The sequence below is a fragment of the Canis lupus genome, chromosome 9 (genome assembly GCF_003254725.2).
Source record: "Canis lupus dingo isolate Sandy chromosome 9, ASM325472v2, whole genome shotgun sequence".
NCBI lineage: Eukaryota > Metazoa > Chordata > Mammalia > Carnivora > Canidae > Canis > Canis lupus.
In genome coordinates this window covers 53021407-53037330 of record NC_064251.1, presented here as the reverse complement: position 1 = coordinate 53037330, position 15924 = coordinate 53021407, and the positions used below count along the sequence as shown (strand labels likewise).

The window sequence follows — 15924 nt, the reverse complement described above, 5'->3', positions numbered from 1 at the left end:
CAGGCAATTCCGGGCACGAACCCACCATTGCAAAAGCACACAGCAGAGCGCCCTTTGGGACTTGACAAATTGTTTTTTGTGCTACTGCTTGCCAGTGCTTACACTGTGCTTGCGCGAAGAGGGGGTACCCCATGGTGCTCGAGAACACAGTGCTCCTTCAACCCGTAGCCATGGCCACATCACAGATGAATGGGTTCTGAAGGAGGCCTGCATGCAGGACTGCACGGCCTGCGGGGCACCCACGTCAGGTCAGGAGGCAGTAGGACCAGCACCCCGAAGCCCCCTCGAGCTGCTTTCAGCCGCCACCCCTGCCCCAAGGACTCCCGGCATCCTGCAGGGGTTCGAGCCCCTTTTGCTCGGCCCTTGCGTGTCTGGCTCCTCTCACCCTGCACTTCATGCGAGAGCTGCCGTATGGTTGTGTGTGGCTATTTTTTTTTTTTTTAAATTGTTGCCATAGAGTGGGACTTCCCAGCCTGGGCAGTACTGGCATTCAGGGCTGGGTAATTCTTCATCGTTGGAGGGTGAGGCCTGTGTTGTGCTTTGTAGGACGGTTAGCAGTAGCTGGCCTCCACCCACCCCGTGGAAGGCAGTACAGCACCCCTTCCCAAGTTGTGACAAGGCAGAACGTGTCTGACACGGCCAGGTGTCCTCCGGGAGGGCAAACCTGATTGAGAACTGCTGCTACGGGGCGCTCTATGGAGCAAATACGTCACGACTTTTTTTATCCACTTATAATGGCCATTTGGATCGTTTCCAGTACATGGTTAGTAGGGGTTGAGGTGCTGTGAGCATTCTCAGACATGTCTTTGTTGAACATGGGCACTCATTTCTGGTGCATGTCTGGGGGGAACTGTTGGGATACCGTAGCCATATGTTTAGCTTTAATAGATATCGCTAAACAGTTTGCCCCAGTGGCTGTTTATACCTCCCACGAGGTGCATCTGTGTTCTGGTTCCTCCACATTCTCACCAATAGTGTTGAGTTTTTACTTTTTTTTTTTTTTTAAGATTTTATTTATTCATAGAGACAGCGAGAGAGGGGCAGAGACACAGGCAGAGGGAGAAGCAGGCTCCATGCAGGGAGCCCGACGTGGGACTCGATCCCCGGTCTCCAGGATCACACCCTGGGCTGCAGGCGGCACCAAACTGCTGAGCCACCAGGGCTGCCCGAGTTTTTACTTTGCATTGCTCAGAGATTAAACAACTTTGAAATCTGGATCTTGGCCACTTGGACATCCTCTTAATGAAGTGCCTGTTCAAGTCTCTTGCTTATCCTTCTATAGGATTGCTGGCCTTTTTTTCTTATTAATTTGTAGCTGCTCTTTATATACGATGGATAAGGTTCCTTTGCCAGGTATATGTATTGCAAACATCTTCTCTCACTGTGGACTGAGATTTTTAGAGCTAGAGGCAATCCGTGCTCCCCCAATCCAACTCCTGAGTGCACTTGACTATGGGGTTACTCAGTCAGTTGTCCTTTTTACAAAACAATAAATTTCATAAGGGCCAAGACTTTGTGTCTGCTTTGTTTGCCCTAGAACTCCCAACACAGGACTGGGTGCAGAGTAGGTACAAAATAAATATTTGAGGAGTGAAAGAATGGGTGATCCTCCCATGGGATGACTCTTGCAGCCTAAGGCTTCAAGGCATTTGGGCAGTGGTTGATTCCAGTCAACTGTTGGTAAAAAGTGCAGAGATAGGCACCCATGTGCTTTTCCGCCTCCCCACCCACCCCACCCCACCCCCAACATAACAGCCAGCTCTTGAGTCTGTCTGTCCTTTCTCTGCCAACTGGAAGTCTGCCCACCTGCACCTGCCCTGAGGGAGGCGGCGGGGTGGGGGAAGCCTCTCCTGGAGAAGTCACATTTTAATTAACTTCCCCTGCAGTCACCAGAGAGGCCAGATCATTTTCAAAAACAAATGAGAAGCCAGAGCTTTGTCTGCAGCTCAGAGTGAGTCTTTCAGAAGGAATTCAAGGCAAACCACCCAGCAGAGGCCCCATGCACTTGCCTGGAACCCAGGGCTCCATCCCTTTCCAGGGAAGTGGGGCCTCCTGGGATTTGAGTTGGGAAAGAAGAGGGAGAACGATGTGTAGAAGAGGAGTGATAGGGTCTCCAAGGAGGCATTTCATTCATTCATTCATTCATTCATTCATTCAGCCCCTACTTGCCAGCATCTTTTCAATGGCACAGGGAGAAAGAGGGGTGAGGATAAGGGGGCAGGGGGCACAGGGGCGATCTCTGTACCTTCTGCTCAATTTTGCTGTGAACATTAAACTGCTCTAAAAAAAACAAGGTCCAGTGGCACCCAGGTGGCTCAGTCGCTGAAGCGTCTGCTTTGGGCTCGGGTCATGATCTCAGGGTCCTGGGATCGAGCCCCGTGTCTGGCTCCCTGTTCTGTGGAGAGCCTGCTTCTCCCTCTCCCTCCTGCTCAGTGCTCTCTCTCACTGTCTCTAGTCTCTCTCTCTCAAATAAATAAATAAATAAAATCTTTAAAAAAAGGTCTATCTTTAAACAACAACAACAACAAAAACTAAAAAAATAAACCTTAAAATAAATGAAGAGTGAGAGTACATTCTACTGGGAGAGGCATGTTAAGCTGATCATCATGCAGTTAATGACTTGATTACTCTGCTTTGTAATTTCTAACGGCTTTACTGACACTAAGTCACACAGTGTACAATTCACACAAAGAAAGTGTACAATCCAGTGGCTTTTCGCTTATTCCCAGACTCATGCAACCATCACTACCATCAATTTTGGGATACGTCTTAGCCATCACTCCCCACCCCAAACATTCCAATCCCATCCCCCTCCCAGCCAGAAGCAACCACGAATCTACCTTGTGTCCATTTGGACTTGCTACTTGAGACATTTCAGGTCAAGGAAGTCATGCAGTACGTGGTCCTTGGTGCCTGGCTCTTTCCCTGAGTGTCATATACAGACCCAAAGCCCTTCTGTGCTGCAGAGGTACTACTGGGCAATTTTGAAAGTGTCCTGTAGATAGAGTTCACCCTAGGGTGCCGTATGACAGGGAAAGTCTGGACTGAAGGCAACCGGGAGAGCTTCACAGAGGAGGAGGTTTTTAATCTTGGGCATTTATTGAGCACCTGCAATGTGCCAGCAGGAAGGGGAAGGCCATAGAAGTCATGGTTCTGTCTGTGTGGGATTTTATCATCCAGACATTTGGGTGGCTCATGGGTATTCGTTTAGCCAGTGGATCTGAGCGTGGGCTGGAGACAGACGGCTGGTGTTCAAGTCCCAGCTCTGCCACTTTCTACTGTGTGGCCTTGTGCCAACTGCCTGACTTATCTGTGCCTCAGCTTCCTCATCGGAGAAATGGGGTTAGCAAGGGGGGCTGCCTCACAGGGCAGCTGTGGGGACTCAAGGAGAGGCGCAGGGGAAGGGCTGAACATTGTATCTGGGACACGATCAGAAGTCAACAGAGGCTCCATGAAGCAGAGAGATGTTCTAAGCATCATGAGGAGTAGGACCTCTGACCTCAGGAAGCTGCTCCGCTAAAGAGCTGCAGGGCGATCTAATGATTAGGAGTCCTGGCTGGAGGCCTGACCCAGCCCCGTGTGGAACCCAGCCCAGCCCTTAGGAGCTGTGGGTCACGACCGCCTCTCTAAGCATCCGCTCCCCTGTCTATAAAATGGGGGAGTCACGTGGTCAGTTATAGGGCCATTTGTTCCTACATCTCCCTCCTGGGGGGCAAGGAGGAGTGCGCCAGAGACGCCGAGAATGAGAGCGGCACCTGGGTGACTCAGTGGTTGAGTGTCCGCCTTTTCTTTTTTTTTTTTGGATATTTTTTTATTGGAGTTCAATTTGTCAACATATAGTATAACACCCAGTGCTCATCCCGTCAAGTGCCCCCCTCAGTGCCTGTTACCTTTGACTCAGGTCGTGATCCTGGGGTCCTGGGATCGAGTGCTGCATCGGGTTTCCCACAGGGAGCCTGCTTCTCCTCCTGCCTGTCTCTGCCTCTCTCTGTGAGTCTCTCATGCATAAATAAATAAACTCTTTTAAAAAGAGAGACAGAGAGACAGAGACCCAGAGAGTGAGGAAAGCTATCTAGCCACTCTGAAGGTGATACAGGCCTTGTTGCCATAGCCCCACCTGCAGGTGAGGATTTGAGAAGCCTTCCACATCTTCACGAGCTGCAGTGAGTGCCATATAAGCCATCGTGTTTGGTAGGAATGAAGAGTCAGGTAGGAAAGATGCCCCCCACCCCACCCCACCCCAAGGGGGCCTCCAGGTGAATCTCTGTGAACCAGGCCTTCCAGCATATCTGCGTAGGTGAGTCACCTCCAGCTCCAGGCAGGCAGATCTGGGCTGGGCCCCGAATGCACCTACCCTGGACAAATGCGCCTCCTCTTTCAAGGCCTCAGGGGTCCTCCTGACTTGACTCTGCTCGCTTGTCCCTCAGCACGAGCACCCCGGCAGCCTCCTCCAGCGGGAAGAAGTGGCCCCTTCCAGGGAGGCTCAGTCATCCACACCCTGGCAGCCCTGCGGTCACCCACAGGGCCTGTGGCAAAGTGAGCAGGTCCCATGACTCTCACTGCTGAATTTGGTATCATGTGGTTGGTCCGGTATTCCACTCCTCACCCCTGATCTCTATCTTTCCCCAAACAGGCTGAACTCGGGAAGCCCCGAGAAAGAAGCTGCAGTCTGCCTGGGATCGACTTTAATTATGGACTCTACATCCGGGGGCTGGATGGAGGCGTCCCCGAAGGTGAGCAAGCCGACTCTGCACCTCAGGGGATTGAGCTCTCAACCCAGCCTGGCCACTCGGCAGCAGGCCACGCTCCGGGAAAAGAGCCAAAGAGTCACGGTGTCTGCCCCGCAGCATGATTCTGATAGAAACCACAGTCAGGGCTTGGCCGAGATGGGGAGGTCCAGGCAGGGCCCAGGTGAAAGGAAGCAGGGACATAGCACGGGCCCCAGCCAGTGTCCAGCCTTGTCCCCAGGCAAGGGACTATGCTCCGTCCCGTGTGAGCTTTGAGCACAGAAGGGGCTCAGGCCCGACCCTCTGATGGCCTCAAGGAGGTAAAGGCCAGGCCGACCCAGCTCCACCAAAGATGCTCAGGTGCCCTGTGGGATCTCTGGGGATCCTGACCCCTCCCTTCCCAGCAGGCTGAGCAGGGCTGTCCCCGTAGCAGGCTCTGGGCTCATGGGAAGGTATGCATGCCCGGTTCTCCTCAGTCAGGTGCCACCGCCTGCTTCCTTCCCTGACGGCCACACCGTGGTGCTGTCTCTCCCCACCCCTAGCCATCGGACACTGGAACGTGTTTAAGCAGCAGCCCACCTGCCCCCACGAGCTGACCCGGAACTACATAGCCATGAACCGTGGGGCCGTGAAAGCCGGCCTGGTAACTGCTCGGGAGAATTTCCTCTACCGTCAGCTCAACGACATGCGTATCAGTGACCAGGATGACCGGCACGTCAAGAAGGAACTGCCCTCTCTCCCACCAAATATGACGTTTGGGATCCGGGCACGGTAAGGTAGCTGGCACGCAAGGCTGTATCCCTCGCCGTGGGGCAGGAGGGTGCCCAGAGGTGACTGCATCAGAAAACAATGTGAGGCACGATTTTTGACTCCAGGAAGGGGCGAGAGTTCCAGGCCTGTTTGATCAGTGTGTGTCACAAACCTCGGTCACAGTGATTGGTACAGCAGCACACATGTAACCCGTGTCCCAACTCTGGAATGCATGACACTCTATAAAAGCAGAATGTGGTTGCATGTAATCAAATCTCAACTCAAACTGCCTTGATGTTTTTGTTGTTTTTTAAGTGGGATTTACTGGCTTATATGATTGAAAAGCTCAAGGGTACAGTTTCAGGCATGGCTGGATCTAGGTAATCAAGGGATATGATCAGTGTTTGGTGTGTCTCTCCGTGTTGTGGCTGTGCTTCTCAGTCCTGGCTTCATTCTCTGACAAGCTTCTTCCTCATGTAGCAGAATGACCAGGAACAGTTCCATTTTTGGTGGGAAGAGCACAGAAACTTCAATAGCCTTGAGATTAAAATTCTTTGGTCCAACTTTAGAGCCTGGCCTATCCCTGAACCAACCACCATGCATAGGGATTGTGAAGTATACCGATCGGTCAGTCCTGGGTCACATGTCTGCCTCTGAACCAGTTGCCGAGACCAGGAGATCCTGATGCCCTGATCTGCCAGGCCTGATCTTCTGCCCTTCTTGGAAGGGGTGGGGTTTGGAATCAGGGTCTACCATCTCAGGGGCTGGTGGTGGGAAAGACGCAGAGATCTGGGATCTGACTCCAGGAGGAGGAGAGCAGAACACAACAGCAGACAAAAACATCTGACGTCCGATACAGCAAGCCTTCCTAACCTGTGCTGTGTCACAGTCCAAATCGGACAAAAATCCCTGATATTTGTGCCTCAACTGTACAAATAAAGAGAAGCACTTGCAGCTGGCCAAATGGCCAGGGGCTGCCAGCTGCCCCAAGCACCCCCAGATGCCCGAGACTGAGAAGCCAGTATCCTGGTCCAACAGTGCCTCTGATGATCTGTCCCTCACCCTCATCTCACTGTTCCTGGATAAGTGACTTCCTCAGGCTCTGCCACCATACTTTATTTGTTCATTTATATATTTATTTGGTGGTTCCTTCTTTATTTTTATCTTTTTCTAATCTTTTTTTTTTTTTTATCGTGGTAAGCTTTACTGTTTTTAAATGTATAGTTCCCTGGCATTAAGCACATTCACATTGCTGTGAACCACCACTGCGTCTTAGTGGGTGCCCGAATTGCCTTCCTTTTTAAGGTTGAATAATATCCCATTGTACATATATACCACGTTTTGTTTCCCCATTTATCCATCAATGCATTATTTGCATTATTTCCACCTTTTCGGCTATTGTGAATAGTGCTGCTATGAACGTGGGTGTGCAAATGTTTGAGTCCCTGCTTTCAATTCTTTTGGGCATCTGCCCACCAGTGCAATTGCTGGATCGTAGGGGATCCTAGGTTAAGTTTTTTTGAGGAACTGCCACAGTGTTTTCCATAGCGTGAGTCACCATACTTTTGCATGCTTTTCCCTTGCCTTTTGACCCTACCTAGTAAAACCTCCTTGTTCTTCAGAGTTCAGCTCAGCATCATCTCTGCGGTAAGCTCACCTACCTTCCATGTAACACGTGGACATCTCTCTACCTAAAATGCATTTCTATTCACCAGCCCTCAAAACCCACAACGTGACACTAGAGACAAATTGGAAAGTCATTCCTGGACTGGCTTATCTAATCGTCTGTACACCATCCTTTGCCCCCTGTCAGTCCCTCCAAGGCCAGGCAAGGTTTCCCAAGATTGCCCGGAGTGCAAGGGGAACAGAGAGTCCCACTATGCGCCACATCACTAGATGAGTCTGGGCCAGTCACCAGTGTCTCCAAGACAGCATGGTTTCTGGGCGCAGCTCTGGCTAGGGGTCAGCCTAGGGTTCTAGTTCTGGCATGGTCCCCAACTATTCTCCCTCCAAGGCTTCCAGTTCCTCCTCTGTAACTCGGCATTCCAGGATTCTCAAGTTATGTTTGGGTTCTGTGCCAGTTTCCTTTCCTTGTCTTTTAAACCCCTGTGCAGGAGGTCTGTGGGGGTAACTTGCCAGCTTAGGCAGGGAGAAATTAGCTGACCTCCCTAAACTGTGTTCTTGACCTGATGTGCTTATATTTAAAATAACAAAGTTTTAGGGGCACCTGGGTGTGCAGTCAGTTGTATCTGATTCTTAGTTTCAGTGCAGGTGGTGATTCCAGGGGTTGTGAGATGGAGCCCCACATCGGGGCTCCCTCCATCTCTGCACCTCTCTACCACTCTCTCTCTCTCAATAAATAAATAAATAAATAAATCTTTAAGAAAAATTTTTAGAAGACATAGAACATTAGCCATCATCTAGTTCAAAGCCTTTATTTAAAACAAGAAAGCAGGGCACCTGGCTGGCTCCATCGGTAGAGCATGTGACTCTTGATCCTGGGGTTGTGAGTTCAAGCCCCATGTTGGGCATAGAGCTTACCTAAAAAAAAGAAAAAAAGATTAAAAGTAAAATAAATAGGGACGCCTGAGTGGCTCAGTCAGTTGGGCAACTGATTCTTGATTTCGGCTCAGGTCGTGAGATCAAGCCCTGGTGTCAGGCTCTGTGCAGATTCTACTTGTCCCTCTCCCCATGCTCCTCTTTCTCTCTAAAATAAATAAAGGAAACCTTAAAAAAAAAAGAAAAAAAGACAAGAAAGCAGAAGTTCAGAGAAGTGAATAGACTTTTCCAGGCAAGTTGTGACCCAGACAAGAACCAGATTTAGAGTCAGGCCGGCAGACTCCCTGTCCAGTGCTCTTTCTTCTACACCTTGCCTCCCTGGGGACTGAGTTACATTGCGAACACCCACAGCTTCTGGTCCTGGGGCTGCGTTGTTCCACGTACAATGGAAACGCTTAAGTCAGCCGGGCTCAAAAAGGACATCCATTATCATCTGGCTTTCAATATAAAATCTTAAATTGCTATAAAACTGAGTGGCTACAATTCCAGGGGAAGGACGTGATGAAGTGCCGGCTATATCTTCTGTGATGGTAAATGGGCTTTGCATATGCAAATTGAATGGATTTTAAAATGGTATTTAATGACAATTTTCGTAGCAGACGTTAACATTAATTGCACAAAAATGAAAATGCTGCATTAGGTTGCTGTTAGCAGCAAATATCGTGGCCATAAAGCTTTATCTTTATCAACAGCAGCCCTTTCTCATGTGACAGGGCAGCTCAGCAAATTGCAAGCAAAAGGGCTTTTACGGAGCAAAGATATCCCCCAAAGCAGGCCCAAATCAGCATCAATTCCGCTTTATTTCTTTGTAAGTGGAGGTTAAGTGGCTGCTGGAAAAGCTTTTACCAAGATGCCCAGCCTGCCTGCAGAGCCCCTCCACCTTACAATGTAAGTGCGAGGAGCAGTTAAAAGATGATCGCCCCTCTCCATAATGGGGCTATTACTTTGAAGTTATGGGGCCGAGGCCCATTTCCTAATGATCACCTTTTACAAGTCTCAATTGTATTTATTTCTTTACTTTAAAAGCATGTTAAAAAACCAAATCTGATTACACACGACTACCCGAGGAGTTGTTGGGGTGATTTGGTCCAATAAATAAATAGACAAAGAAACAAATGAGTGCCATTTACTCACACGTACAGATATGTTAAAAAAAATAATAAAGTCCCATCTCAGACTAAATACATGGAAAACACACTCTAAGCTAGGGATGCTAATGAGCATGCTAAGTGCCACGTGAGGCAAAATTCTGACCACAGCTATTACTCTTGTGCCCCGGTATCAAATCCTCTTGCCCTTTGTGTATCTTACAGTGCACAAAATAACAGGTGTGAGGGGACAGTGCACAACTCCACCTGCCCACCTTCCCAGCCTCTCCATACCAGACGGGATTCAAACCTGAATTTGGGGTTGTTCAGTTATTTCCTCTCCAGTTAGCTCATTTGGTTTCCAATCCACGCCGATTTATCACAGATTGTCACTATGTTGGAAAAGTACATTTCAGTTCATGAGCTGGTGTGGCTAAAAGAAAGTGGAAGCCCCAAGCAATGATCAGGAAACAGTGCCCACGTGGACGTGGGGTCACGAGCTGGGGCCACGGCCAAGTCAGCCCACAGAGATGTTTGGCCCCTGCAATAATTTTAAAGTTTTGAATGAGTTGCCACTTTTGAAAAGTCAGGCGATTTCTTTCTCTCTCTCTCTTCTTCTTTCTTTCTTTCTTTCTTATTTATTACTTTATTCATGAGAGACCCAGAGAGAGAGGCAGAGACACAAACAGAGAGAGAAGCAGGCCCCTCGTAGGGAGTCTGACACGGAACTCCATCCTTGGACCTGGGATCACGCCCCCAGCCAAAGGCAGACAGTCAACCTCTGAGCCACCCAGGCATCCCAGTCAGTCAATTTCATATAAAACCCTGGATTTCCCACTTCTCCTAAAAAGTCAAGAGCCCGGCAACCGCCACCCTGCCTGGCTGTTTCTCCCCTTGTTTGCTATTTGTCTTGTCCTGGTGGGCACTGAGTTTGCAACCCACTGGTGTAGACTAGCCATCCTGACTCCTCAGCTAACTGCTGGTTCCTTTTGTCCTTTGATAAAGTCCTCTGTTGTCCGCTGACAGCAGCTGCTCTGAACTGGGTTTATGTGTCAGGCACTTCGTGCATGGAATCACCAATGCTAACGTCAGCCCCATGAGGCAGGTATCAATGTATCATTCACTTCTCAGGCCAGGAAAGTGGGTACAGCTTATGGTTGCAAGGTGGCAGAGCAGGACTCGTGCCCTGCCTGGCCGGCCGGCTTGGAACACCACACCTCTCAGATGAGGCAGCTGGCGAGAGCCTGCGCATCACCGCTCTATTGCCTCACCGTCAAATCTCAGGCTTCAAGTCAGGGAAGGATTTTAAATTCTCATTACCCAGGTGTAGGGCCATCACACAGATCTCCAAGCACACTGTGACCCGAGGTCCTATAAACAGATATGTCTGGAGGCCAGAATGTAACTATTAAAGAAACACTTAATTATTGATGCATTTTAATAAGTGTTTGCAAATGTTCACATGCCCTTGGCACATCTTAATTGTTACTGCTCCTAATTGGTCCAGCATTGTCAGTTATGATGAGTCAGGGATGGCGGGGAGGGGAGGAGCAGCAAGGGCCGGGCAGCAGCTGGTGCTCCTGGCAGATTCTGGGCACCCGGGGCCCTACCACTCTCCTGCCTGGAAGCCTCATGCCGCACGCAAGGCAAGGATGCTACTCTGTGTATGACATGGGCCAGATGAAAGGTAGGTAGCCCCTGCTCTGAACTCATAATGGCAACTACGTATTATTGCTATAATTCCACATCAGGCCTGAGCACCTCCAACACACCCTCTCCTTAAATAACTCTGAACAGCTCAGTGAGCGCCAGTTGGGGCTCTTACATCCCATTAGAAGAAGAGACAGAGGGTCAGAGAGGTGAAATTATTTTTGCCCTGGCCGCCCCGTGCTGGGATGGGGGTTGGTGTGGCCTGGACACTTGTGACAGTGACTGTGGCACCTGCCACAGGATGGAGGTGACGTGGGTAGAGATGCTACCCAGGTTTTCTCTGTGTTAGAGAGGGGTTGAGACGGAATGTGTGTATACACTACATAGAGTGTAAAGCCATTCAGTCTGGATTTTTCTTAGAGCTTTATTTTTTAAAAGATGTTATTTATTTATTCATGAGAGACACACAGAAAGAGGCAGAAACACAGGCAGAGGGAGAATGAGGCTCCACGCAGGAAACCCAATGTGGGACTCGATCCTGGGAATTGGGGATCATGCCCTGAGCCAAAGGCAGACGCTCAATCGCTCAATCGCTGAGCCACCCAGGCATCCCTTTCTTACAGCTTTAAATTTAATCTGAAGACAACGAGCTTCCCTTCCAATGTGCCCCTTCTCAGTCCCCTCCCCTTTAGTGGCCTCCCACTTCCTGATAGACAAACTCCTCGATGGGGCACCCAGAATGCACTGGATGCTCCAGGCCGGCTTTGGGCACCTTGGTATCCCTGCTGCTGACCACAGTGCCCTTGCTGGAGGGGGTCCTCAGCAAATACTGGCTGGATGAATCCACCAACAAATGGTCCCACTGGAATCTGAACTCAAAGCCAGTAGCAACGTGCAACTTTGGTAGGGTACTTGGTTCACCCACCAATTAGTCTTGTCTAGGACCGCCCCCAGCCCCCGATCCTGGTGCTGAACGCATTCAGACCATGGAGAAATGAGAAACACAAGAAAGGTAGGAGACGCTACCAGCCCACCCTCTGTCTGTGCTGCTGCTCGCCCAGCTATCAGATGCATCATCAGCCTGACGTTGACAAATGTGAAGGATGGAGGAAATTTTACAGGCTGTTAAAAAATGTTTGCTGCCTGACAGGTTTTTTGAATCTTTCTGCCAAGCTGATTTATTTTACAAATTTACAATGGGCCCATCAATCACTCTGGGTTATTTTGTTTCTCCCAGAGCTGACGGCCAAAATCCAAGCCGCCCACCCAAACTCCTATAAAATAATAATAAGCCCCTTCCCAGACAGCCGTCCCAGGGATCCAAGCCAGATTCTGAATGGCGAGCCCAGCTCCAGATCTCCGGGTGGCCTGAATGAAACCAGCCTGACCACGAGGGGGAGCATGTGGATCTCGCAAAGTCCCTCGCACCTGACACACATCCTGCTGGTGAAAAAACCCACGGGGCCAAAAAAAAAAAAAACAAACAAAAAAAAAACAAAAAAAAAAACCAAGGGGCCTGACCGGCTCCCAATACTGACAGTGAATAGTTCTCTGCTCTCCTTGACGCCCTCGTCCTGGAGACCAGGGGCAATGTCAGTTTTGTCCACTGCTACATCCTTAGATACGGTCCAGGGCCTTCAAAGGCTTTGAAACGGGGTTATTGAACGTGAGCACACACAGTCCATTTGAAACCAGAGAGGAGATGGTAAAGCCAGAGTCTCGCATCATTTAACAGACTGTGCTGTGTTGCCCTGTGGTTGATGCTATGAATCGATATTGTGGTTGATGCTGCCCCAAAGGGTGGATGTGTCCCTTGGCCATGTTACTAGAGTCTCAAGTCCAGAACAAAGGGAGGTGACCTTCCTACTCTGTTCTGCGGCTCAGGTCACACCTGTAGCATCAAGTTAAAAAATGTGAGGTCATACATTCGGGGAAGGCCCATTCAACAGGAAAGTGACCAGAGACAGCAGGACTGGGGGTGGGTGGGATGAGGGAGAGAAACCACTATGTACAAAGAACATGACAATAAATGAGGACAGTGGAGGGACTTTGTTCTCAGAGATTTGAGAGAACAAAATGAGGACCCGTGGGTGTGTTTGGAGAGCAGTACTGGTGGCCCAGGTGGCAAAGCCTTTCTAAGCAGCTGACAGGTGCCTCATCTCCTGAAATCCCTACAACTCCATCCAGCAGGGAGTAGCATCTCCGTTTCATAGATGAGGACACTGAGGCTCGGCCAGTGACTTGCCCAAGGCTCACATGGCCAGTTGGTGACAGAGCCAGGATCTGAGCAACGTCTCCTTCCAGAGCCTCTGCTCCTACTCACAGTCTGCATGTTTCCGGGAGGCAGAGCCAGACCCTGGGTGAGGAAATCATTTCTCATCCTGAGCCCCTGGTCTCAGGATGAAACTGAGGCAGGGGGCAGTTATGTCCTGCAGCAAGAGCTCACAGGTTATGAGAGTGAAAGCTTGGGGATTTGGGTCCAGGCAGTTTACTCTAGGACTTAGAACAATCTCACCTTGGGTAGAGGTGTTGGCTGGCACCCCAGATCTGCACATCACTGCCAGGCTGCGTCCCAGGACACCCCAATCTGGGTCCGACAAGGGTCCCCTCCTCTCGGGGGCTGCCTGCTTCCATGGTCCTGACCTGGGGGGCCTTTTGTTAAAAGAGGCCCAGGCAGGGAGAGTAGCTGGGAGGAGATGTGGCAGGGGGCCCATCCTCTCCCCCTTCCTCTCTGGGCCCCCTGCCTGACTGCTGCTCCTCCAACCTCCATCGCCCCAAACTCCTGCTCACTCCTTCCTCAGAGGTGGCTTTGTTGCCAGAGTCAGGAACGAGACATTTTTCATGCTTTGCCTTTTTTCCCTCCTGGCTCTCCTGCAGCCCAGACAGAGATTTATTCCCGGCCTGAGGCTCTGGGCGTTCGGAGCAGGGAGGGCTCAGGGAGGCGCTGTGGGCCTATAATGGATAGGGCCGCGCTCCTCTGGGGCCTGGCCCTCCCGAACCCCATCCATCAGGAGCCGCTTGGTGCCAGGGTCAGCGCTAACGAGGCCCTGGGCCCTCCCCCTCGGGACCTCCCCAGCTCCTGCTTCCCGCTTTTGATTTTTGCAGAGCTGGGCCTCGCCTGCCCTCATTGGTGGGCTAAGCGCAGGAGTGGGCCTGGTGCCCAGCCTCTGCAGCTCCAGCCTGGACGCAGCTGGAGCGCTTGCTGGGCTGCAGCTGGCTCTGCCCCTTGGTGACACAGTGGCCCCTGTGACCTGGGACATGGAGGAGCTGGTCCTGCAGGGAGCCAGCCAGCACCCCCAGGGCCGCGAGGAGAGCCAGGCTTCGAGCCCAGCACAGCTCCAGTCCTGCACCATGCAAGACCCACAAGCAAAAACATGCATAGAGTAAAGCGTGTCACTGAACATGTTGTACTCAAGGGCCAGCTCCGTCCTTTTCCCTTTGGAGGCCAGATGGAGGTGGCCGTTGGTACCAGAAAACCAGGTGCCCTGCATCAGGTTCGAATAATAATAATAATAATAATACCAGCTTCCATTTCATTTGCTCCTTGGGAGTCAGGCATGGGAGACAGGTGCTCATGCACATCCTTTTATGTGACCTTCAGAATGACCCTTTAGCAACAACGCTCTTTGGGGCATCTGGGTGGCTCAGTGGTTGAGCATCTGCCTTCGGCTCAGGTTGTGATCCCGGAGTCCTGGGATCAAGTCCCGCGTCGTGCTCCCTGCATGGAGCCTGCTTCTCCCTCTGCCTGTGTCTCTCTCTCTGTGTCTTTCATGAATAAAGAAATAAAATCTTGGGGAAAAAATGCTCTTTTTACATATAGGAAAACTGAGACCTAGAGACACTTGTCTGTGAGCATGTGGCCAGAGAGTGGGAAGGTCCTATCTGTTACTCCTGTCCAGGCTTTACTCAGTGCCATGAACTTAGGGCTTCGAACAATAGAGATTTATTCTCTCCTAATGTGGAGCCCAGAAATCTAAAATCAAAGTGTCAGAGGGCCCTATTCCCTCCGTAGGTTCTAGGTGAGAACTGCTCCTACTTCTGCCAGCCTCTGGTGGCCCTGGGCCCTCCTGGGCTTGGGGCTGTGTCCTTCAGCGTCTGCTCTGTGCTCACAGGGCCTCTTCTCCATGTGTCTGGGTCTCTCCTCTTTTGTTTCTCGTTATGAATCCAGGGCTTCCCCAGTAATCCAGGTAATCTGACCTCAAGATCCTAAAGCTAGTTACACCTACAAAAGCTCCTTTTCCAAATCAGGCCACATTCATGGGTTCTGGGGGTTAAAAGGAGGACATATCTTTGGGGGGGACACCCACTATTCACCCCACTATGATCATCGAGACGTCTTGCCACAGAGTCAGAAAGCCCTGCATTTTAGGCACTGTGGGGTTTGGGGGAAACTGCTTTATTGATAACTGAGTATTTCCTTTGGGATGCCTACTGCTGGAGTCTTATTACATGTTGCCCATCATGTTTTTGTGGAAAATAAGAACGTGGTTTGCAATCAGCCAAAAGATGATAGATATCAATGCTTTCCAGAGGAGCAAACGTTTTTGCCACCCCTTTCTTCTGTTTATTAGGAAACTCTCCAAACATACAGAAAAGTCCAGGAGCTTCATAACTAACTCCATGAACCTGCCGCTCGAATTTAGCAAATTTTTTTAAAGATTTTTTTAAAAGATTTTATTTATTTATTCATGAGAGAGGGAGAGAGAGGGGCAGAGACAGGAGAAGCAGGCTCCATGCACAAGGAGCCTGATGTGGGACTCGATCCGGAGACTCCAGGATCATGCCCTGAGCCAAAGGTAGATGCTCAACCACTGAGCCACCGAGGCGTCCCAAATTTAGCAAATTATATATATATTTTTTGCACTATATTTGCACCCGAGCCCTTAGCAAAGAAATAAAATAGAACAAATGCATCCCGTAGCCCCTTCTCAGACCTTCCTAGCCCCACGCCCTTCCCTCTGTTCCCAGAGGACCATCCTGAGGTTGGAATGTGCATGCTCCCCATCCAGGTTTTCCCATCTTTGCTACATCGTTAGATGGCCATAAATAATGCATATTCATTTGTTTGTGTGGCTTCAAACCACATATATCCCTTTGCGTGGCGACTTGCTTTTTTCACTCCACACCTCTGCAAATGTCACCCTGGTCTG

The 15924-nt window shown here is 50.3% G+C and overlaps 1 protein-coding gene across 6 annotated transcripts in view; it reads left to right on the top strand.

Moving 5' to 3' along the window:
* The window catches only part of CFAP77 (cilia and flagella associated protein 77), a 150744-nt gene that overhangs the window by 90006 nt on the left and 44814 nt on the right, over positions 1 to 15924 (top strand). For 2 of the 6 annotated variants that reach the window (XM_049114954.1, XM_035720346.2), the window contains exons 2-3: positions 4634 to 4733; positions 5270 to 5498. The exons of 2 other annotated variants lie outside the window; for them this stretch is intronic. In XM_049114954.1, the coding sequence (XP_048970911.1) occupies positions 4634 to 4733; positions 5270 to 5498 (329 nt within the window). The remainder of the gene's footprint in view (positions 1 to 4633; positions 4734 to 5269; positions 5499 to 15924) is intronic. 2 more of the 6 variants (XM_049114955.1, XM_049114957.1) reach the window with 1 other exon arrangement.